The sequence below is a fragment of the Hyla sarda genome, chromosome 7 (genome assembly GCF_029499605.1).
Source record: "Hyla sarda isolate aHylSar1 chromosome 7, aHylSar1.hap1, whole genome shotgun sequence".
NCBI lineage: Eukaryota > Metazoa > Chordata > Amphibia > Anura > Hylidae > Hyla > Hyla sarda.
The window spans coordinates 99,758,538-99,781,809 of NC_079195.1; the positions used below are offsets into that span (position 1 = coordinate 99,758,538).

Genomic DNA, 23,272 nt, shown 5'->3' on the forward strand with positions numbered 1-23,272 from the left:
TTAGACTTGTTTTTGTCCCCGGTACGTTTGTGTATGATTTTTTATGGGCTAGAATAGTTCTGCATGCAGTGCTTTTCTGCATCACAAAAAGATTGTATACATGTTTTACCCCATATAGGTATATTAGTGACAGATTGTTTGGAAAGGTGTGGTATTTTATTTATTTTTTTACTTTTTTTTGTTAATGTGTTAAACTATCCAAAAACTGTAATGTGCTAAAATGCATGCAAATGGATACAAACGTTTACCAGAAAAAAACACATATAACACCAAAACGTATGCAACATTGAGCCAGATTGGTCTTGTTTGGGTACATTTGTTTGTGGTATACATGTAAACCTTCCCTAACTTTTCATTAATTGCTGAGTTAGACTACCCACAGGACTGCTGAATACACAGTTCTCTCTATACATACACTTATACACAGATCGTTGTCAGTCACTGAGTAGGACCTCCCACATGACTACCTAGCTCGTATTGGGCAGAGATTTGCATAAAAGTGACAAGTTATCCTGGACATTTTCCCACAAATCTATATATCAATCTGCTCAGCTCCCCTTGCTTTATAGCATGCTGCCTAAAGATTGGACTGTATTTTCAACATGACAGGTTCCCTTTAAATGACAGTAACAAGACCGTGATGAATCTTTCCTTGCGTATTAGGGAGTTGCATTAACTGTCCCTACTTTGTTTTTACTGTCCAAATTATCAGAAGTGTATTATGTAATAAAAATAAAATACATACAAATAAATGAATAATGAATAAATAAATATAGAACACCATCAGTAGTATCAAATTCCTCAAATTCCTGTCACCATCAGTGAAATACAGAATCGGTCTATGGTTGTTATATTTGATCAATGAGAGAGTAAAGGGGGTTGTCATGATGACTGCCAGGATATAGTAAAACCCTTTGCTTTGTGTAATGACAAAATTTAGTCCCAAAAAAGACACCTGTACTGTATTGTGAATTTTTTTTCCGCTGTTCCCTATTACCCAAATCTGGCCGCAGTTCACTAGTATACAGGCAAAGGATCACATTCAAGCTGCATTATACTATGTTAATCTGAATGTATTCATTTTTACAATAGAATCTTTGTTCTTTGTACGCATGGGTATACCACTGCAAAGCCCAACCTTGTTTGTGGGGTCTCTATTATCTCTGGTTACAGAGCGGTAATGGCACAGTAGGTCTGTTGTCCTATTATCCTCTTGCCTTACATAAGACGGTCATGACATGCAAGCCTTGCTCCAAGACACCTGAATAGATTTTGTGAGACATGAACAGTACTGTGCAGCATTATACAGCTATGTGTAGAGACATCAGATGAGCAGATTTAAGTAAAAGGTTATGCACTTAAATAAACATATTATTCAGGATTTTTTTTGTTTGTGAAATATAACAATTCACACCCACTATCTAAAACTTGCTAGCTTAAAGTCTGACATTTGGCAGGTCTGCCTACCCACTGTCTGTTTTTAGGTGATGTCTCAGGGGCATCAGGTTTCAGTACACAACACAGTTTTTGTCTCAGAAATAAAGACACTTGGCAGATGTAGGTGAGCTTTTAGCTTCTGCCTACTCCTGTTTTTACAGACAAGCTTGGTGGTGTGTTTCGGTAATAGTTGTGCACTACATTACAGTCCGTGGGTTATGCTCTTGTGTAAAGTTGTTATAAAAATGATAATCTTTCCATTTCTTATTTTTCTTCTTGGAAAGCGGGGTGCCAATCCATTTACCCATCAGGTTAGCTCCCACAGGTGTGGGATAGAAATAGAAAATCGGTATAATTTAACCTCTGTTAACACTATTCTTCCCAAAGAACAATAGAACCAGACGGAATACATTGTTGGTCACTGGCATCTGTCGGCCACTAATGGTATCTGTCTTAAATTGTATCCAGCAGAGCATTGTAGTTTCTGATGGAAACCAAGATGCATGTGTTGGCCCATCCTGAGTAGTGGTTCATGCACCCTGACCATATTTCTGTTTTAAAGAGATTATCCAGCATATAATGTGAATGAAGCCAAGGATTAATACCACATACATCCTACTGGCAGGTGTAGTGCAGTTAGCCCTAAACAACAATGGACGTAAATGTATGTCCTGGTACTTAAAGGGGTATTCCAGCCAAATACATCTTATCCCCTATCCAAGGGATAGGGGATAAGATGACTGATTGCGGGAGGCCCGCTGCGGGGACCCTCCGCGATCTCCGTGCAGCACGGCTGTCACGCCCCCTCCCATAGACATGAATGGAGAGGGCGTAGCGTCCCATCACGACGGGGCATGGCATGACGTCTCCAGTACCGGAAACAAAGAGGTTTCCGATACTGGATAAGCAGCCCCGCATAGACTGTGGGTGCTGCACGGAGATCATGGGGGTCCCAGCGGCGGGCCCCCGCGATCAGACATCTTATCCCCTATCCTTTGGATAGGGGATAAGATGACTGATTGCGGGAGGCCCGCTGCGGGGACCCTCCGCGATCTCCGTGCAGCACGGCTGTCACGCCCCCTCCCATAGACATGAATGGAGAGGGCGTAGCGTCCCATCACGACGGGGCATGGCATGACGTCTCCAGTACCGGAAACAAAGAGGTTTCCGATACTGGATAAGCAGCCCCGCATAGACTGTGGGTGCTGCACGGAGATCATGGGGGTCCCAGCGGCAGGCCCCCGCGATCAGACATCTTATCCCCTATCCTTTGGATAGGGGATAAGATGACTGATTGCGGGAGGCCCGCTGCGGGGACCCTCCGCGATCTCCGTGCAGCACGGCTGTCACGCCCCCTCCCATAGACATGAATGGAGAGGGTGTAGCATCCCGTCACGACGGGGCATGGCATGACGTCTCCAGTACCGGAAACAAAGAGGTTTCCGATACTGGATAAGCAGCCCCGCATAGACTGTGGGTGCTGCACGGAGATCATGGGGGTCCCAGCGGCGGGCCCCCGCGAACAGACATCTTATCCCCTATCCTTTGGATAGGGGATAAGATTTATTTGGCCAGAATACCCTTATAATGCACCGGTATGTACATTTTAGTCCTAAATGGCATTTCAACTATGAAGCGAATGCAGGAGCTGATAGCAGCCGGGACCCCGCCGGCAGTGGCGGAAAACAGCGGAAACCAACCCTTTGGATGGTGTAATGAATTCTGATCACACCATCTAGAGTAGTTAAAGTACTTAGATACACTCATCGGACCACTTTCTCAAGCATGGCAGCGTGATGCTGCTGAAATTTTGTATCTGTGCCATGGGTCAATAAACCTTTACCATTTTTGCACTTTATTCGGTGTGCTGCAAGAACTCTCTCTCTCTCTCTCTCTCTCCGACCGATATCGGTTTTTTAGGGCCGATACCGATAATCGGTGCAGGTTAGGGCCGATAGCCGATAACTTATACCGATATTCAGGTATAAGTTATCGGCTATTTAACCCCCTGCGACACCGCTGCAGATCATTGATTTAAAGCGGGAGCTTTAAATCAATGATCTGCAGTGGCTTTTGCGGGGCCATAGGCCGCCGCCGCCACCACCCACTTCTCTCCCCTACCTGCCAGGGTGCTCCGGGCCATCCATCCATCGTTCCTGTAGTGTCCGGGGGCGTTCCGGGTGGAGGGTGGTCCGGTCCAGGCTGTCCTTCTTCTCCGGCGGGCCTCTTCTCCAGTCCGGACAGGCTCCTGCCTAGTACGCTGCATAGACGTCGCTGCGCAGTGACGCCCGTGCGCAGCGACGCACCTGACGTCACGGCGTAGCGGCGTCTATGCAGTGTACTAGGCCGGAGCCTGCCCGGAGTGGAGAAGAAGACCGTGGGAGAAGAAGGACAGCCCGGACCGGACCACCCTCCACCCGGAACGCCCCCGGACACTACATGAAGGAAGGATGGCCTGGACCACCCCCATTACGGGTAAGTTTAATTTTTTTATTGACTCGGAGGGTGGGGGAGGGGCCCAACCGGTATAGCGGTATGGGAAAAAATCCATACCGGTATACCGCCTAGCATCACGGTGGGGGGTGCGACGCGGTGCGGTGGGTCGGAGGTGCGGTGCGGCGGGTCGAGGGGGTGGCGGTCGCGGTGCGGTGGGGGCGGTGCGGGGGCGGGGCATTATCGGCTAGATAATTGCCGATACCGATAATGCCCAAAATCATGATTATCGGCCGATAATATCGGCCATACCGATAATCGGTCGATCCCTAATATATATATATATATTTAGTATCGCCACGTGCGGAAATGTCCAAACCATTCAAATAAAATTTTAATGATCCCGTATGGTGAACAAAGTAAACCTAAGAAAAACCTAAAGCCCAAAGCTGCTGATTTGTGTTCATATCACATCCCAGAAAAAAATGAAATAGAAAGTGATCAAAAGGTCACATATAATCAAAAGTGGTACCGATAAAAACTGCAGATCAGGGGGCAAAAATAAGGCGTCATTCAGCCACGTATATCTAAAATTAACAAGGTTTTAGAGGTCAGGATAGGACAATTTTAAACATACCTATTTTGTTTAAAATGTTTGAGCAGTGCAATAATAGAAAAGCATGTAACCAAGTTCACTGCATAAAAACTGAACTCTTCAGAAGTTGCAAAATTAGAGTTTTCTTTTCAACTTCCCCCCATAAAAATAATTTTTTATTATTATTTGTACAAAGTACAATTGGTTGCGCAAAAAAACAAGCCTTCCTGTTCTTAAATGGGTACTCTGGCCCTAAGATACCTTATCCCCTATCCAAAGGATAAGGGATAAGATGTCTGATCGCGGGGGTACCACCTCAGGGATCTGCACGCAGCTCTGCAGCCTCGGAGTCTGCCGGGTCACGACTACGGGGCCGGAGTATCGTCTACGACTCTGCCCCCGTGTCTGCCCACGGCAGAGGTGGGTGCTGCATGTGAGATAGCGGGGGTTTCCAGCGGCGGGACCTTAGCGATCAGACATCTTATCCACTATCCTTTGGATAGTGGATAAGATGTCTTTGGGCCGGAGTACCCTTTTAAGGGGATAAGTTACCATTCTGCAGTGACCCATAAGGAGCAGGGGGGTAGACAAGTCAGCTTGTTCCAGTGAAAAGTGGAGAAAGTCACGGTGAAGTCATGGGTGGCTTGAGTAATAAGGTAGTTTGTGTCCTTTAAACCTAAACAAAATTCTAGTGAATATCAGATTGATTGACTACAGTAATGCTGTCCACCAGATATGGCTTCAGATACCAGAAAGTGTATGTAAATCAAACTGCATGAAAGTTGGTGTGTTTAAAGGGCTTGTGGAATTAAATTTTTTCTGATTAACTGCCCAATAAAATAACAAATACTGCAACTTGCCTTCCTCTACTCCGACGTAGCTTCGGTATCAGGGCGCCCCAATGACTCTGCTTGCCCCCCAAGCTGCAGAGCATAGTGTCTTCAGATTGGGGAACAGACAGTGCCCAATTACTGGCCGAGGCAGGACAGTGCTGCGGCCAGTGATTGGCAGAGTGGGGCTTTGACGTCACGTCTACAGTTCTGGCCAGCCCTTGGAAGCAGTCTGTCAGTGGAGACCGGCCAGAGCTATGAGTGAGTGGAGGAAGGTAATTTAAAGGGGTACTCTGGTGGGAAACAATTATTTTTTAAATCAACTGGTGCCAGAAAGTTAAACAGATTTGTAAATTATTTCTTAATCCTTCAGTACTTATCAGCTGCCGTGTGCTCCACAGGAAGTTCTTTTCTTTTAAAATGTATTTTCTGTCTGACCACAGTACTCTCTGCTGACACCTCTGTCCATGTCAGGAACTGTCCAGAGTAGGAGAGGTTTGCTATGGAGATTTGTTCCTGCTCTGAACAGTTCCTGACATGGACAGAGGTGTCAGCAGAGAGCACAGTGGTCAGACAGAAAAGATATTCAAAAAGAATAGAACTTCCTCTGTAGTATACAGCAGCTGATAAGTACTGGAAGGATTAAGATTTTTATATAGAAGTTATTTACTGTTTAACGCTCTGGCACCAGTTAATAAAAAAAAAATTGTTTTCCACCAGAGTACCCCTTTAAACTTTTTGTTATTTTATTCAGCAGCCTGGGGTCAGTAAGAAACTGTTAAATTCTACGGACAACCCCTTTTATCACCTTATTACCATCTGCCATTACCTAGGTGTATATAACAGGGCCATTTAAACAGCACCACAATACGACAAGGTCAGGTTATCCTTCATGAAACTATTAGAAATACACTTGTACTAGGACACTGCAATTCAAAGATCTTACAAGCACCAGGTCCTGGAAGAAGCAACTATCAGTCTCGGTTTCTGATACTGACTATGATAAAGCATTTGTTTTCTTCCATAAGATGTCTCTGGTATGTGGAAATAACAAAAAGAAATGCAAACTGGTAACTGCTGGGCTACCATTGGATTGACAAAGCCCATGATTGTCTAAGACAATGCCCTGTTTTGTCTATCTTTTAAATGCAAATAGGAAGGCAAAGTTTTGTCAGCTTAGAGAAGCCCTTAAAATAACTGATGGGAATTAAAGGGTAAGGAACAGGAGAAAACCAAAGTCGATGAAAAGAAACGTAAGGCTAAGTTTCCACTTGTTTATTTTTATTTTTTTCTTGCCAAAAAAACGCAAGAAAAAGCACCCAAAAATGTTTCTGGCGTTTTTTCTTGCGCTTTTTCCTTTGTGTGGAAATTGCATTATTGGCCCCTTTGGCGTTTTAAAAAAAATGTTGTTGGGTATCAAAAAATTTTTTTTTTTAAAAAGGATGCAGTAGGGATGGAAAAAATTGTAGTTAATGAAATTTATATTTTTTAGAACAAAATTTGTATTAATCAGGGACCAACTTATATGAGTGGGCAGGGACATAGAAATGTAGCTGACAATTTTAACCCCTTCCCGCAGAATGACTTATTTTAACCCCTTCCTGCAGAATGTAAACATCAGGTTATGCTGGTAGTTCGCACATCATGACATTTATATAAGTCATTCAGTTAACCCGGCGATGCGCGGCATCGCACGGGTTAACTGGCAGAGACAGCTGGAGACAACTTCTGCAAGCCACCCCAGGACCATCTGTGGATGGTCCTCATCAGCGATCACTGTGATTGGTCCCTGTGGACCAATCACAGTGTCTCAGCTGACTGGGGGGGATTAAAGTTAATTTCCCCCGCTCTGCCCACCCCTGGAAGTCGGGCAGAGCGGGGGGAGAGGATCCCGAGAGCTGCGCGGGGGGGGGGGGGGTGGAGGGGGGTGCGGGACCGGTGCGGCAGAGGGGATCAGGAATCGGCAGCAGGCACAAGTGTAGGAGGCAGCGGAGGCAGGCAAGTGGAGAAGGCAGCGGCGGCATCAGTATCAGAGGCAGCAGTGAAGATCGCTGTAAAGTGATCTTCACTGCTGCTTCTAGGAGTTTCAAAACTACAACTCCCAGCATGCCTAGACAGCCTTTGGCTTTCCGGGCATGCTGGTAGTTGTAGTTTTGCAACATCGGGAGGGCCACAGTTTGGAGACCACTGTGCAGTGGTCTCCAATCTTTGCTCCTCCAGATTTTGCAAAACAACAACTCTCAGCATGCCCAGACAGTCCAGGCATGCTGGGAGTTGTAGTTCTGTAACATCTGGCCCTTCAGATGTTGCCAAACTACAACTCCCAGCATGCCTGGGCCGTCTGCGCATGCTTGGAGTTGAAGTTTTGCAACATCTGGGGGGCTACAGTTTGGAGACCACTACACAGTGGTCTCCAAACTGTTTTCCTCCAGTTGTTGCAAAACTACAACTCCCAGCATGCCCTTCTGCTGTCTGGGCATGCTGGGAGTTGTAGTTTTGCAACAACTATAGGCACACTGGTTGGGAAACATTGTCTGTTTCCTAAGTCAGTGTTTCCCAACCAATGTGCCTCTAGCTGTCGCAAAACTACAACTCCCGGCATGCACTGACAGACCATGCATGCTGGGAGTTGTAGTTTTGCAACAGCTGAAGGTTTGCCCCCCCCCCATGGGAATGTACAGGGTAATTTCCCATGGGTGGGGGTTTACAGTGAGTATCTTGCTGCAAGTTTGAGATGCAGCTAATTTTCCTCTACAGCTCAAACTCCCAGCGGCAAACTCACTGTAAACCCCCGCAAAATAAAAAGCAAAACACCATGCAAAAAAGAAAATGGGGTGGTCCGGTACTTACAACACTAAAGCAAGGGCAATCTGGAAAGGTGGGGCAGTGGAGTGCGTTGGTGACACCAGGATAAGGTTGACAGCGGTGGTACAAAATCCAATAAGTGTATATGGCAATGTAAATATAGAAGACAGGACTGCACTCACCATTCAACAAGGCTTTATTGAAGTCTTCCAGACATGGCAAGCGGGAGCGGTGGTGGAGGCAGGGTGCGTAACCGGAACAAACTGTTTCACGCTTTCACAGCGCTTCTTCAAGCCGATTTCCAAAACGGAGCCTCCAGCTGTTGCAAAACTACAACTCCCAGTATTGCCGGACAGCCATTGACTGTCCAGGCATGCTGGGAGTTTTGCAACAGCTGGAGGCACCCTGTTTGGGAATCACTGGCGTAGAATACCCCTATGTCCACCCCTGTGCAAATCCCTAATTTAGGCCTCAAATACGCATGGCATTCTCTCACTTCGGAGCCCTGTCGTATTTTAAAGCAACAGTTTAGGGCCACATATGGGGTATTTCTGTACTCGGGAGAAATTGCCTAACAAATTTTGGGGGGCTTTTCTCCTTTTACCCCTTAGGAAAAGGTAAAGTTGGGGCCAACTCCAGCATGTTATTGTAAAAAGAAAAAAATGTTTACACTAACTTGCTGGTGTTGCCCCATACTTTTTATTTTCACAAAAGGTAACAGGAAATAAAGACCCCCAAAATTTGTAACGCAATTTCTCCTGAGTATGGAAATACCCCATATGTGGACATAAAATGCTCTTCAGGCGCACAACAAGGCTCAGGAGTGAGAGCGCCATGTACATTTGAGGTGATTTGCACAGGGGCGGCTGATCGTTACATCAAACGCAAAAAAAAAACACCCACATGTGGCCCCATTTTGGAAACTACACCCCTTAAGAAACGTAACAAGGGGTATAGTGAGTGTTAACTACCCACAGGTGTTTGAAAAATTTTCGTTGAAAATGACATTTTTTATTTTTTTCACTAAAATGCTGGTGTTATCCCAAATTTTTCATTTTCACAAGGGGTAATAGGAAAAAAACAAAAAACAAAATGTGTAAAACCATTTATTCTGAGTATATAAATACCCTATGTGTGGATGTTGTGGATGGAAGTGCTCTGCTGGCGCACTACAGGGCTCAGAAAAGAAGGAGCGCCATTGGGCTTTTGGAGAGAGAATTTGGCTGGAACTGAAGGCCATGTGCTTTTACAAAGCCCTCATGGTGCCAGAACGGTGGAAACCCCTTCCCCACATGTGACCCCATTTTGGAACTACACCCCTCACAGAATGTAATAAGGGGTGCAGTGAGCATTTACACCCCACAGGTGTCTGACAGATTTTTGGAACAGTGGTCCGTGAAAATAAAAAAAAAAATTTTTCATTTGCACAGCCCACTGTTGCAAAAGTCTGTCAGACACCAGTGGGGTGTAAATGCTCACTGCACCCCTTATTACATTCTTTGAGGGGTATAGTTTCCAAAATTGGGTCACATGGATAAAGGGGCCATTTATTTAGGTACTGCTACTACTCCCAGCATGGAACAGACTGTTCCATGCTGGGAGCTGTAGTACCTGTACTTATAGACAGATCACCCCAAGGTGTCACTACTGACACCTGTTGCGATCCTCCTGTATAATCTATAGAAGCCAGCGGCTGGAACCATTTGGCCAATCACCGCTCTGAGCGGCAAGTATGAAGTATGAGAGAACTTCCCATCACAGAAGAATACAGTGCCGGGCAGGGGGACAGAGAAGTGCAGCCGTGCCGCCGGTGTCAGGAGTGACACCTGCTGCGATCTGTCTATTAGTACAGGTACTACAGCTCCCAGCATGGAACAGTCTGTTCCATGCTGGGAGTAGTAGTAGTACCTAAATAGTGTATAAAATAAAGAGAAAAAAGTAAAAAGTATATTATTTTTACAATTACATGGGCCTTTATACATTTTTAATATTGCCGAATACATTTTTACATCCCTGCCCGCTCACATTAATTGGTTCCTGATTGAAAATTAATAAAAACTTTTGTTCTAAAAAATATAAATTTAGTTCCCTACAATTTTTTCCATCCCTCCTTTTTTTTTTAAATAGTAATCTACCAAATTTAATTAAAAAAAAACAAGCTAACTCCATCCCTTTTTTTGATTGCTAAAGTCCAAAAAAGAATAAAAACCGCCCGCAAAAACACCAAAGTTAAAACCCACATGGCTTTTTTCTTGGCGTTTTTTTATTCCCATAGACTTCTATGGGAGAAAAATACCATGATTTCTGTGAAAAAATTCCATTGTCTCAACATGCTGCGATTTTGAAAAACTGCCAAGGAGCAAGAAAACGCCAAAGAAGAGTTAAACAATGGCAACAGGATTTTAAAAAAATATGCCAAGCTGAAAAACGCCAAGTGGATATGGCATTTTGCAGTTCCCTATAGACTTGCAGCTAACATCTGTCCGCAGCATTTTTTCACAAGAAAAAAAAAAGCCATGCAGCAGAATGGGCGTTTTTATTGGCGTGGAAACTTAGCATTAACATCATGAATTGGGAAAAAGTGCTCAAACCCAAATGGGTACAAATGGGAGATTTCAATTTTCACTGTGAGAGGTACATACCTGATGGGAACTAAAGGGTCAGGAAAAAGAGAAAACCAAAGTCGATGAAAAAAAATGTAAAGGGGACAAAAAAATTACAAAAAAGCATTTAAGCTACTAAAACAGAAAGCCAATGAAAGAGCATTAAAAAGCTATAGGGAAAAAATGAAATATGTAAAAAAGCAGATGAAAGCCAAAAGAACGGAGAAAGAGAGAATCATTGCCAAAGAGAGTAAAACTAACCTCAAAATGTTCTTTGTAAATTTACTATGTAAAAAGTAAAAAGGTTAAATTAAAGTGTTGCCTTTTAAAAAGTAGCGAGGGAGAAATTCTAGACGGGGATCAGGAAAAAGCAAATATGTTAAAAACATTCTTCTCTACTGTATTCACAGAGGAAAATAAAATGTCAGGTGAAATACAAAAGGATAAGATAAATGCCCCAGTACATGTCACCTGTCTAACCTAGGAAGAAGTACAGTGCCACCTAAAAGAATAAAAAAAGACAAAGGGGGAGATTTATCAAAACCTGTTTAGAGGAAAACTGGCCCAGTTTCCCATAGCAACCAATCCACTCGCTTATTTAATTTTTAACAAGGCCTCTGCAAAATGAAAGAAGCAATCGGACTGGTTGCTATGGGAAACTTTTCCTCTGGACAGGTTTTGATAAATCTCCCCCAAAATCACCAGGTCCAGATGGCATTCACCCTCGTGTTCTAAGGGAGTTAAGTAATGTAATAGGCAAAACCCTGTTTCTAATATTCAAGTTCTCCTAAGTGACAGGGTCTGTTCCACAGGACTGGTGCATAACAAATATGGTGCCAAGATTCAAAAAGGGGCTAAAAAAGTGACCCTGACAATTAAATGCCTGTTAGTTTAACCTCCATTATATGTAAATTGTGTGAGGGTTTTCTAACAGATGCTAAATTGGAGTACCTCAATGAAAATAAATATATGATTCCATATCAGCATGGGTTTAGGAGGGATCAGTCCTGTCACCTGATCAGCTTTTATGAGGAGGTGAGCTCAAGACTAGACCAGGGGGAATCGCTGGATGTTGTATATATTAATTTTGTTTTCAAAGCATTTGATGCTGTGCCACATAAAATGTTGGTACATACATTTGTACCCTCTGTGACAGTTCTTTATGTATATTTTTTCTTTTGTATACTCTGTTTTGTTAATGGTTAAACACTTTTAAGGGGGTCTCAGGATAAATATTTTTATATCTAAATGTGCTCAGAGTGGGGGGAAAAAATACACATGTACTCATCTGCCAGTGCTCTACCACCAGTGCCATCCCTAATGCGTAGAGCTTCCCGTTCTTCATCCAGACACAAATTAAGTATTGGTGCAGCCATTGACTGGCTTAGCGGACATTTCCAATGTGTTGGGATGAAGACATGGAGGCTTGGAACAGTAGGATTCAGAAGCAGGTACCTACATGTGTATATATATATATATATATATATATATATATATATATATATTCTTTCTCCACTCAGAAAACCACTTTAAATAGCAACAGAATAAGCACTAGCATATAGCATTTTCTTCAGAAACTATAATGATAATTTTTACCATTTAAACATGACCACTAAGGGTATGTTTCCTAGGTAAATATTTAAGCAGCAAGTTTACATATTTACTTTTATTGTTTTCAGTCATTGGACACAGCATACAATCCACAATGAAATCCACAGGATGAAATCTAAAGCACATTGGGTGCACATTTTATTTATAGAACACATCGATTTCAAGCTGCAGATATTAATTACCTGGGTATTTTCTGGAATGAAATCTGAAACATATACACTATATGTGAACATAGCCTTGTAATGTATATTCATATGATTATTTTACTTCTACAGATGAATAGTATAAGAGGAAAGTATTAAGAGACAATGTCCGACATTTATCATTGTCTAAACAGTTTTTTTTGTGTCTAGAAAATGCGCAAAAAAAGGCGCAAGCAGGGTTCATTTGCACCTTTTTTGCGCCTTTTGGTTTACACATTTCTGCTGATTTTGAGTTGCAATCCACTGACTTTGGCAATACACATGATATGGAAGGGTTTTATAAACTGCGCCTTTTTGTGAAAAGGTGCAAAGCCACTGAAAAGTCTCTAAAACTACACCAGCCCAGACTTAGCTTAGCTTTTTGGTGTAGAGAGAATTTTCAGAAAATGTGACCTGCACAAAATGTATCAAATGCTCTGTGACCATTCAATAAATTTGGTTCTCCTACACATTACCAGCGCACAAAAAAAAGGTGTAGAAAAATGCTTCACTTACACCTACAATGATAAATGCTGGCCAACGACTATAATGAAATGATCCATGAGTCATTATTTCTTATTTTTCAGCTGGACGTTCTATGCAATGGAGAAATCATGGGAAAGGACCACACAATGGAGTTCATATATATGACAAGATGGCGGCTAAGGGGTGAAAATGTAAATACACTCTCTTTTGACATATGCCCTTGTCTAAATAGTAAAATGTTGTCACTTTTCTTTTCTTTGTGCCACTGCTCCATTCATTCTCTATGGGAGCTGTGGACATTCCCAAGTACAATGTTCAGCTGTTTTCGGCAGCTCCCATAGAGAATGATTTCTACCCCATTCTAATGGAAGACTCAGTTCTTGAGATCCCAGGGGTGGCCCATCGCTTGGAATTCCCACAATCAGCTAGTTATGACTTATCCTGTACATAGGTGATAACTTTGTCAGATGGGAAAACCCCTTTAGTTTACTTTATTACACACCACCAAAGTTTTCACTTAAAAAATTGAGGGAAAAAATGCTCCTGTAACTTGATAAGTACAGAATCAGAACTCTGGAAGTGGCTGTGAATGTACAGATACCTATATTTATTACATACAAATGATTCCACATTGGTAAACAGCAACCTTAAGGCTAGTGTCATGAAAGGGGGGCGGCAGGGCGTAAGTGAGCCCTAACTGTTCCTACAACCGCTGTCCTTTCCTATTGCCCATCCGCCCTAAATGACGGATTGACAACCACGAGGATGGTCCCTATATTGCGTTAATGTGCATGCACGACAATGAAAAAAAAAAAAAAACAGACCAAACTGTACATTTCGAGGAAACAAGTCATGAACATAACTAGAATACTACAAAGCTACAAACAGATATACCAGGCAATATGTAGCATACTAACAAACAGCTCAAGAACCAGGAACAGGATAAACGGCAGAAAGGAATATATGAAGAAGACTAGATATGAGGATAAATATGCAGCAGACAAAACCAGGAGATGTAGGGGATGAACAGGTTAACTGAATGTCAAAACACTTAACGGGTCAGGAAATAAAGAGCACTGTTCACACTGGACTCAGAACAAGGAACACACGAGACACCCCACTCCAAACATGGAGGGACATCACTAGTGAAGCCAAATAGGCTCCTAGCTAGCGGGCAAAGTGAACAGGATACTAGCCTAGGAAGAAACAAAAATCCTAAATACAAGCAAACACGGGTACAGACAAGACTAACTCACTCCTTGATAGATGGATTAGCACAAGGCTCAGGACAGGATTCTATCCTAGGAGATCCAGGATCAAACAAGGGTCAAAACAAGACTGACAAAATGCACAGTGTGAATACTGAAAATACAAGAATACTAAAACCTGACAAAGGTACTAAAACAAAGAAGGCTAAAATCTAGATATCAGACAGAAGAGATAACCATGGTTAAAACTCAGGACATGTGCTAAGACAGTAACAAAATATTGAAAACCTGGTCTGAGTAACAGGTGTAATTGCCAGCCCAGAGCAGCACCTGAAGAGGCCTTATATATCCTCCCAGTGCTGAAGGGCTGGAAGCATTAACTCTTCCCAAACCAGATTATCTTTTATCTGAAAAGATAAAAACATATTGTCAGGACCCAAAGCAGAAAAATGCAAAATACAGATAAACAGACATCTAGGACAGATAAATGGACATACAGCTAGGTTTCCACACAGGTTTTTTTCACTGCTGTTTTTGAGACAAAGCCAGAAGTATATTCAAAAGGAATGGGAAATATATAGGAAAGGCTTATACTTCTTCCTACTGGATCCACTTCTGGCAGTGGCTCAAAAAACTGCAGCGGCAGCATTCCAAAAAATGCCTGTGTGGAAACCTAGCCATATCATATTATAGCAAAGTCATATTATAGCAAAAAGAAAACATGCAATAAAAATGTTTTTCTATTATTAACTTTCCTAATTAGGCAATTTCTTATCACAGTATAACACAAAAGTTACTGTGAAGTGTGATAGATACTGTGTTTTTCCCCCACTTTCTATAGTTATTTATCCTTATAGTGTCAGTTAATGGAAATTATCTTATGTATATTAGGGGCCCTAAAAATTGCCTTGTTCACGTTCTGTTTATGCAGCCAAAAGGTTTACAGGAAATGCGAGTTTTCAGCCTCTATTTTTAACCAGTGTGTGTACATAATTCCATTTTATAGCCACGAGAGAAGGTTGCTGGCTAGGTCTAATGGACAAAATTAGATGTTTCAACATGAAATGGCTGAAATAAAATTTGGCTTTTTCAGACAACCCCTTTTTTTTTACCACCAAAAACTCCAACTTGCATGGAGACTCCATCGTCTCTATAGTAACCTTCTAGGTAGACTCCCAAAAATATATATTGTATATACACCGAAGAAGGGGGAAGTCATTAACCCACTCAAATATAATATTAAAATATAAAAAAAGAAAAGAAGAAAAATGTTGCCAGCACCTATGCCCAATACACGGGTGCACGCTACTGTGGCAAGTACAAAACATGTAAAAAAAGAAAATGGCAGCCGCACACTTGGTCAACAAAATGGAGGCTCTTAGCGCACTTTTTGATCAAAACGTGTCCCCCCCATCCACTACGCGGAGGTGGCCTCATATCAGATGGGACCCTAACACTCACTCACTTCTGCTGGGAATGCAGCCTCTGACTGGGTGACATGTTGGGTGAAATGTTATTAAAATATAAAGTTTTACTAACAATTGAATTAAATCAATACACGCACAAAATATAGAAAGTGCAACAGAGAACTAAAAATGATTGCGTGTGGACCAAATCCCAATAAATCCCAGAATGTATGTAGCAACCAACGATCCTTTACTATTATATAAGTCATATACAGGATTCCCAAATCCTGTATATGACCACGCCTATGTCCGACTGTGTCATCGCGTCCGCGAGCACAACCGCCCCATATTAGTGACACGGTGTGCACACGGAGGTTATGGAGTGTCAGCCGGATGAGGGCGCCCACACCCGAAGTTCACGGACATGCGCACTGGAGGCCGTAACTAAGATAGAGATATAAAATAATTCTAAACCATTTCAATTACAGGTAATTGGTTGCTGTCCCTCATAAACACATTTTATTAAATACCTTGTATAGTAAATATCTACATAGAAAAATACATGCATAGAATAATTGATAATTTATACTGTTCAAAAAAAAAAAATTATAAAATACATGTAATTACTATACATATTGCAATATTAGTCAATTTCTAAAGTTAAAATGTGTTAATCATGTGTGATGAAAAAATGTATTACATAGATACATGTGATATACAGGTGCAACCCCCTTTTTTTTTACATAAATGTTCTCTAATTTTCAACAAGCATTGCATAAATCAATAGTACAGTCTTATTAGAGAAAATGCCTCTTTCTTATCTTATTAGCCTTTTCCATTCCACCCCCTCCTCCTTCCTTCCTCAACTAATCATTCCCTCCTAAAATCTGCTCAAATATGTCTCCAGATGGATCAGCTCACTGAGGGATTGGGTTACATGTCTGTAGTTTAGAGAGGAAAGGTGGGGAGGGGTGGCTGGAAAGATTCCGAGGCAGAGAGAGAGACATACACATAGAAGCTGCTGAAAGACCTAGTGCTGGATATCACCTCAGTCCTGGAGTCTCCCCTTACATAATGCTTAGTGGTGCCCTAAATTACCATACACTGACAGCTTATCCTGAAAACTTTCTTTAAATAACACCATGTGGCGATGTGTGGTACTGCAGCTCAGCCCCATTAACATGACTGGGATTAGGCAGAAGTACCAACACAGATTTGTGGGCATCGATTTGTTGGATACCTTTATAAATTATAACCAAGTTAAAATGGGCCTTGTGGCGGAGAATGGATTATGGATGGATTTATGTAGTATAGTAGATAAATTATGAAAAATGCTATTTATTGTAAATAGGAAATGTTGTAGTACAAGATTGTTTATTTATTGGGCATTTTTATGCAGATCTGTTTTCATTAGACCGGTACAACACCGGATTCATGAATCATACATTGAGATGTATTGTGTAGATGTCAGAGTAGTTATTTCTGGCAGATGGTTTATGTACTCTGTGAAATGTACAAACAGTGATCTTGTTGTCTTGCGAGGCATTTTTAGATATAATACTGTACAGATCACTCATTTCTACATGCAGTTGTGGATGTCTTGTTCTAATAAGCACATAATCTCCTTCACAGTTTCAATGTCCGAACAATTCGACTGCACTACATATGTCGCTCTGTGATATTGCTCCTGTTGTTTCAGGGACATCCTCAACCGTATGTATAAATATGATCTTTTTGTTTTTTTAATACTGCACACATTGAATAGCTAAGCACAAAAACATACATCCTGTACTTACATGTACTTATGACTGTACATACTTTTTATAGAGCACACTGCGTCCTGCTGTGCCACTGCGAGTTACATTTTACAGCAGGCCCGAGCTAGTTAAATTGACTTATTCATAAAGGCAATCCCTATATTTGCCCTAATGGCACATTTCATAGAATAAGGTCTCCACCTACGAAAGAGCCTTAAAAAGGAATAGAAAAACAGAGCTACTTTCTTTTAAAAACAGCTCCCCGTCTGTCTCCAGGTTGGGTGTGGTTCTGCAGTTCAGTTCCAACCTGGAGACAGACGTGGAAATGTTTTTGAAAGAAATTAGCTGTGTTTTTCTATTCCCGGATAACCCCTTTAACCTAGAATGGAGATCTTAGCTCAGTGTTTTCTAACCAGGTTGCCTCCAGCTGTTGCAAAACTAAAACTCCCATCATGCCTGGACACCCTTTCACATGATGGGAGATGTAATTTTGCAACAGCTGGAGGCACCCTTTTTGGGAAACACTGTCGTAGCTGTTTATGCATTACACAGTTGGCCATTTACTTAAAGGGAACCAATCAGCATATTTTAGCATATATAACATTTGGCAATGCGTTATATATGCTAAAATCATTATCCTCACCATCTCCGGGGGATGTTTATGCCCCCAGGGATGGTGAAGATATTATGGGGACTTACACTTACCAGCTCCATTCGCTGTGGCCCCGCCCTGATGGAGTGATTGATGGCTCGTGTCTCCACTCTGCTACATCTGCTTAGGGAGCAGAGCGGTGGTGCAAGCCATCATTCAAGCCATTGGGGCTGGGGCCACCGCCGCAGCGAACGGAGCTGGTAAGTGTAAGTCCCCGCCCAAGGGACTATTTATCGGGAAAACTTTTATTTATTATTTTTTTTTTTTAATGAACTGATACCAGAAAGTTAAACAGATTTGTAAATAACTTCTATTAAAAAATCTTTACCCTTCCAGTACTTTTTAGCAGCTGTATGCTACAGAGGTCTTTTCTTTTTTCTTTTTTTTTCTTGTCCACAGTGCTCTCTGCTGACACCTCTGCAGCATAGGTTTGCAATTGGGATTTTTTCCTGCTCTGGACAGTTCCTGATACGGGCATCAGGTGTCAGCAGAGAGCACTGTGGACAAGACAAATAATGAAATTCAAACAGAAAAGAATATTATCTGTAACATACAGCTCCTAAAAGTTAAAACATTTTTAATACAAGTTCTTTACAAATCTGTTTAACTTTCTGGCACCAGTTGATTTAAAAAAAAAAAAATTTCCACCAGGGTACCCCTTTAACCCCTTAAGGACTCAGCCCATTTTGGCCTTAAGGACTCAGACAATTTAATTTTTACGTTTTCATTTTTTCCTCCTCGCCTTCTAAAAATCATAACTCTTTTATATTTTCATCCACAGACTAGTATGAGGGCTTGTTTTTTGCGTGACCAGTTGTCCTTTGTAATGACATCATTCATTATATCATAAAATGTATGGCGCAACCAAAAAACACTATTTTTGTGGGGAAATTAAAACAAAAAACGCAATTTTGCTAATTTTGGAAGGTTTTGTTTTCACGCCGTACAATTTATGGTAAAAATGACATGTGTTCTTTATTCTGAGGGTCAATACAATTAAAATGATACTCATTATTATATACTTTTATATTATTGTTGCGCTTAAAAAAAATCACAAACTTTTTAACCAAATTAGTACGTTTATAATCCCTTTATTTTGATGACCTATAACTTTTTTATTTTTCCGTATAAGTGGCGGTATGGGGGCTCATTTTTTGCGCCATGATCTGTACTTTTTTTTTATACCACATTTGCATATAAAAAACTTTTAATACACTTTTTATAATTTTTTTTTTAATAAAATGTATTAAAAAAGTAGGAATTTGGGACTTTTTTTATTTTTTTTCGTTCACGCCGTTCACCGTACGGGATCATTAACATTTTATTTTAATAGTTCGGACATTTACGCACGCGGCGATACCAGATATGTCTATAAAAAATGTTTTTTACGCTTTTTGGGGGTAAAATAGGAAAAAACGGACGTTTTACTTTTTTATTGGGGGAGGGGATTTTTCGCTTTTTTTTTACTTTTACTTTTACATTTTTTTACATTTTTTTTTACACTTGAATAGTCCCCATAGGGGACTATTCATAGCAATACCATGATTGCTAATACTGATCTGTTCTATGTATAGGACATAGAACAGATCAGTATTATCGGTCATCTCCTGCTCTGGTCTGCTCGATCACAGACCAGAGCAGGAGACGCCGGGAGCCGCACGGAGGAAGGAGAGGGGACCTCCGTGCGGCGTTATGAATGATCGGATCCCCGCAGCAGCGCTGCGGGCGATCCGATCGTTCATTTAAATCGCGAACTCCCGCAGATGCCGGGATCTGTATTGATCCCGGCACCTGAGGGGTTAATGGCGGACGCCCGCGAGATCGCGGGCGTCGGCCATTGCCGGCGGGTCCCTGGCTGCGATCAGCAGCCGGGATCAGCCGCGCATGACACGGGCATCGCTCCGATGCCCGCGGTTATGCTTAGGACGTAAATGTACGTCCTGGTGTGTTAAGTACCACCTCACCAGGACGTACATTTACGTCCTGCGTCCTTAAGGGGTTAATATCTTCACCATCCCTGGGGGCACAAATGTCCCCCGGGGATGGTGAGGATAATGATTTTAGATTATAAAATGCATTGCCAAGTGTTATATATATGCAAAAATATGCTGATTGGTTCCCTTTAACTGGTTGGCATGTCATTTTTTATGCTACCCGGGGCAAACCTATAGCCAGCACTACCATAGCACTTATTGTTGTCTATTAATTTAATCTGCTAAATCTAGAATTTATTCCCATCATATATCTGCACTTCTATGTGGATTTGTGAAAAACTAGAAGTCTGGACTATAAAGTAATAGCAGTATATTTAATTTATATTTCTAAAAAATTTTTTTACTGTTTACTTTTTCTACCCTTAAAGGGGTACTCTGCCCCTAGGTAGGGGATAAGATGTCCGATCGCAGAGGTCCCACTGCTGGGGACCCCCACAATCTCAGCTGCTGCACCTCAGACATCTGGTGCACAGAGCGAACTTCGCTCCGTGCCGGATGACTGGCGATGCAGGGCGGAGACTTGTGATGTCACACTCATGCCCCACTCGTGACGTCATGACCACGCCCCCTCAATGCAAGTCTATGGGAGGGGGCATGACATCCGTCACACCCCCTCCCATAGACTTGCATTGAGGGGCGTGGCCGTGGTGTCATGAGCCTCCGGGGCTGCACCCGATGCTCTAAACAAACGCGGGGTGTAGCAGGGAGATCGCGTGGGTCCCTAGCGATGGGACTCCCGCGATCAGACCTCTTATCCCCCATCTTTTGGACAGGGGATAAGATGTCTAGGGGCGGAGTACCCCTTGAAGGGTAGGGTCACACATAGCTTATGCACAGCGTATTTAACGCTGCTCAAAATCCGCTGCACAGAGGGAAATATGCTGCGAATTTTCCTAAGAGCAGACACACAGTGCTACCCACGCAGTGACGGTCCCAGCGCACCGACTCGACTGTGACACACGGGGCCAGGCTTTAAACCTCACTGCACACAGGGCTGCTGCGGGTAGCCCTGTGTGTTTGCCTATAGGAGAATATGCAGCATATGTCTTGCTGCGTGGCAAATCTTGTGCAGCATGAAATACGCTGTGTATACTGTATGTGTGACCCTACCCTAAAAGTGAATTTTATATACCGTACCTTTGTATTGCATTTTTGGTGAATTTTTTTTTTTTATTATGTATAAAGGGTGATTCAAAAGGGATGGTGCAAAAGTAACATCCTGTATTTTAAATAAATGACTGGTAACTAAAAATCTAAGCAAAAGTGGCGTAGTGGCCCATAGCAACCAATCACAGCACAGCTTTCATTTTAAAGAGCCAAATTTGAAATGTGCTGTAACCCGTTAGAAACAATCTTTGAAAACAATGATTCAACAACAATGCGCTGGTCTCCATGATTGCCACATCTGACATCTGAACAACCTTAGACAATGCATCACTAAAACAGTAGAGTCCATATCAGAGGATAGTGCAACCTTTCTTAATCTATACGATTGAGAAAGGCTGCATTAGCCGAAACGCGTCTTGTAACATGTATAATACTTGCTGTATTACAAATAAATCCTTTTATTTGCATCAAAGCCGCTGGTGCTGGGATTTCTTCTCTTTCCATTGGATTTATACGATCCACAAGCACGGCGCACCACATCCTGGTGCCATCCTTCTCTACATAGATACATATCAGAGGATATCCTGGCACATATCTGGAAAGAACTGTCGCCTAGGCATCTGCCATGTCCCCAATGGAAATCACTTTGAACATTTCTGCTATATAGATAGAATATAGTGGATAGATATTGTATTGTTTCAGGATAATACATTTGTAGCCTGTTCTCTCATCATTTTGCACCATCCTTTTCGTCTCACCCAGTAAAATAACCCGTAAATGTTTAGTTTCCCTCTTACCACTAACCATAAAGCTAAGCTAAGACTTCCTGTGAGTCTTGTGTTTTCTCTGCACGAGCCTGCTATTGGTATTATCTGCTGCTACCTTCACGCACACTTTATTGTCATTTTCATGCATTTGTCGATATTTTGCTCACATATCACATGAGTGTATATCGTTTATGTATTATTCTGGCACTTGTTGCACTTTCATGATTTGGTTTATTTGCACTTTGAAGCACTAGCACTTTATGAAGCAGAGTCAGGCCCCTGTGTTATATATTTATGACATTTTTATCTCTTTACTTATACAGGACCCAGTATCCCCCTCTTTTAACATATGTATATATTATCTAATTGATTGATTTTGTTTGCATACCTTTTAATTTTATAAAATATATTTTTAACCACATATTTTAGTTGTTTTATTCTCTGGGGCTTCAGATATGGGTGTGTTTCAAACTCCTTTAGGTGTTTTGTGATAAATTACCTTTAAAGCTGTACTCTGCTGGAAACATCTAAGATAAGATGTTAGATCGCGGGAGTCGCGCCGCTGTGGACCCCTGCGATCTTTGGTGCTGCACCTCTGTCACATCGGGCACCGTCCGCTCCGTGCCCGATGACTGGCGATGCAATCCTCCACGCCCCCTCCATTCACGTCTGTGGGAGGAGGCGTGACGGCTATGTGCTAGCCATCATGCCCCCTCCTATAGTCATTAATTGAGGTGGCGTGGCGTGACATCACAAACGCGACCTAACATCTAATCCCCTATCATTTAGATAGGGGATAAGATGTTTCCAAAGGAGGACCCTTTTAAAAAGTCAAAGCAAAAGCACAGTAGAGTGATTTTAACTAGCAGTGGATCAAGTCAAGTGGTATTATTTGTTTTACAATACTGATTCAGCCACATTCTAAGCATCTTGTACAACTATATGTATTTTGCCGCAAGAAGGAATTCTATCTATTGACAAATGTAAACATAGCTACAGAAACAAGTACTAGTGTAACATTCAATGTTGACACAGTACATATTATGATACATATGAGTACATTCTCTTTAATTAATTAGGCCTACATTTAAGGAAGAGTGGTACTGTTTATAGAAAGTAATAGCAGTCCTTTTTAACTTGTGAGCTGCCCTTGAGCTCATCCTACCCTGTCTGGGTATTCCAGGAAAACAAAAAAAAATGTTTTGTTATATCAACTGGCTCCAGAAAATATTTATCCTTCCAATAATTATCAGCTGATGAAGTTGAGTTGTTCTTTTCTGTCTGGCAGAAGTGCTCTCTGCTGACATCTCTGCTTGTCTCGGGAACTGCACAGAGAAGAAGAGGTTTGCTATGGGGATTTGCTTCTACTCTGGACAGTTCTCAAGACAGGTGTCATCAG

General features: G+C 42.0%; 1 protein-coding gene across 8 annotated transcripts in view; it reads left to right on the plus strand.

Moving 5' to 3' along the window:
* Nucleotides 1-23,272, plus strand: part of PCGF5 (polycomb group ring finger 5) — a 148,490-nt gene that overhangs the window by 120,850 nt on the left and 4,368 nt on the right. For 7 of the 8 annotated variants that reach the window (XM_056530205.1, XM_056530206.1, XM_056530207.1 and 4 more), the window contains 2 exons: nucleotides 13,084-13,173; nucleotides 17,229-17,309. In XM_056530205.1, the coding sequence (XP_056386180.1) occupies nucleotides 13,084-13,173; nucleotides 17,229-17,309 (171 nt within the window). The remainder of the gene's footprint in view (nucleotides 1-13,083; nucleotides 13,174-17,228; nucleotides 17,310-23,272) is intronic. The other variant, XM_056530212.1, reaches the window with a different exon arrangement.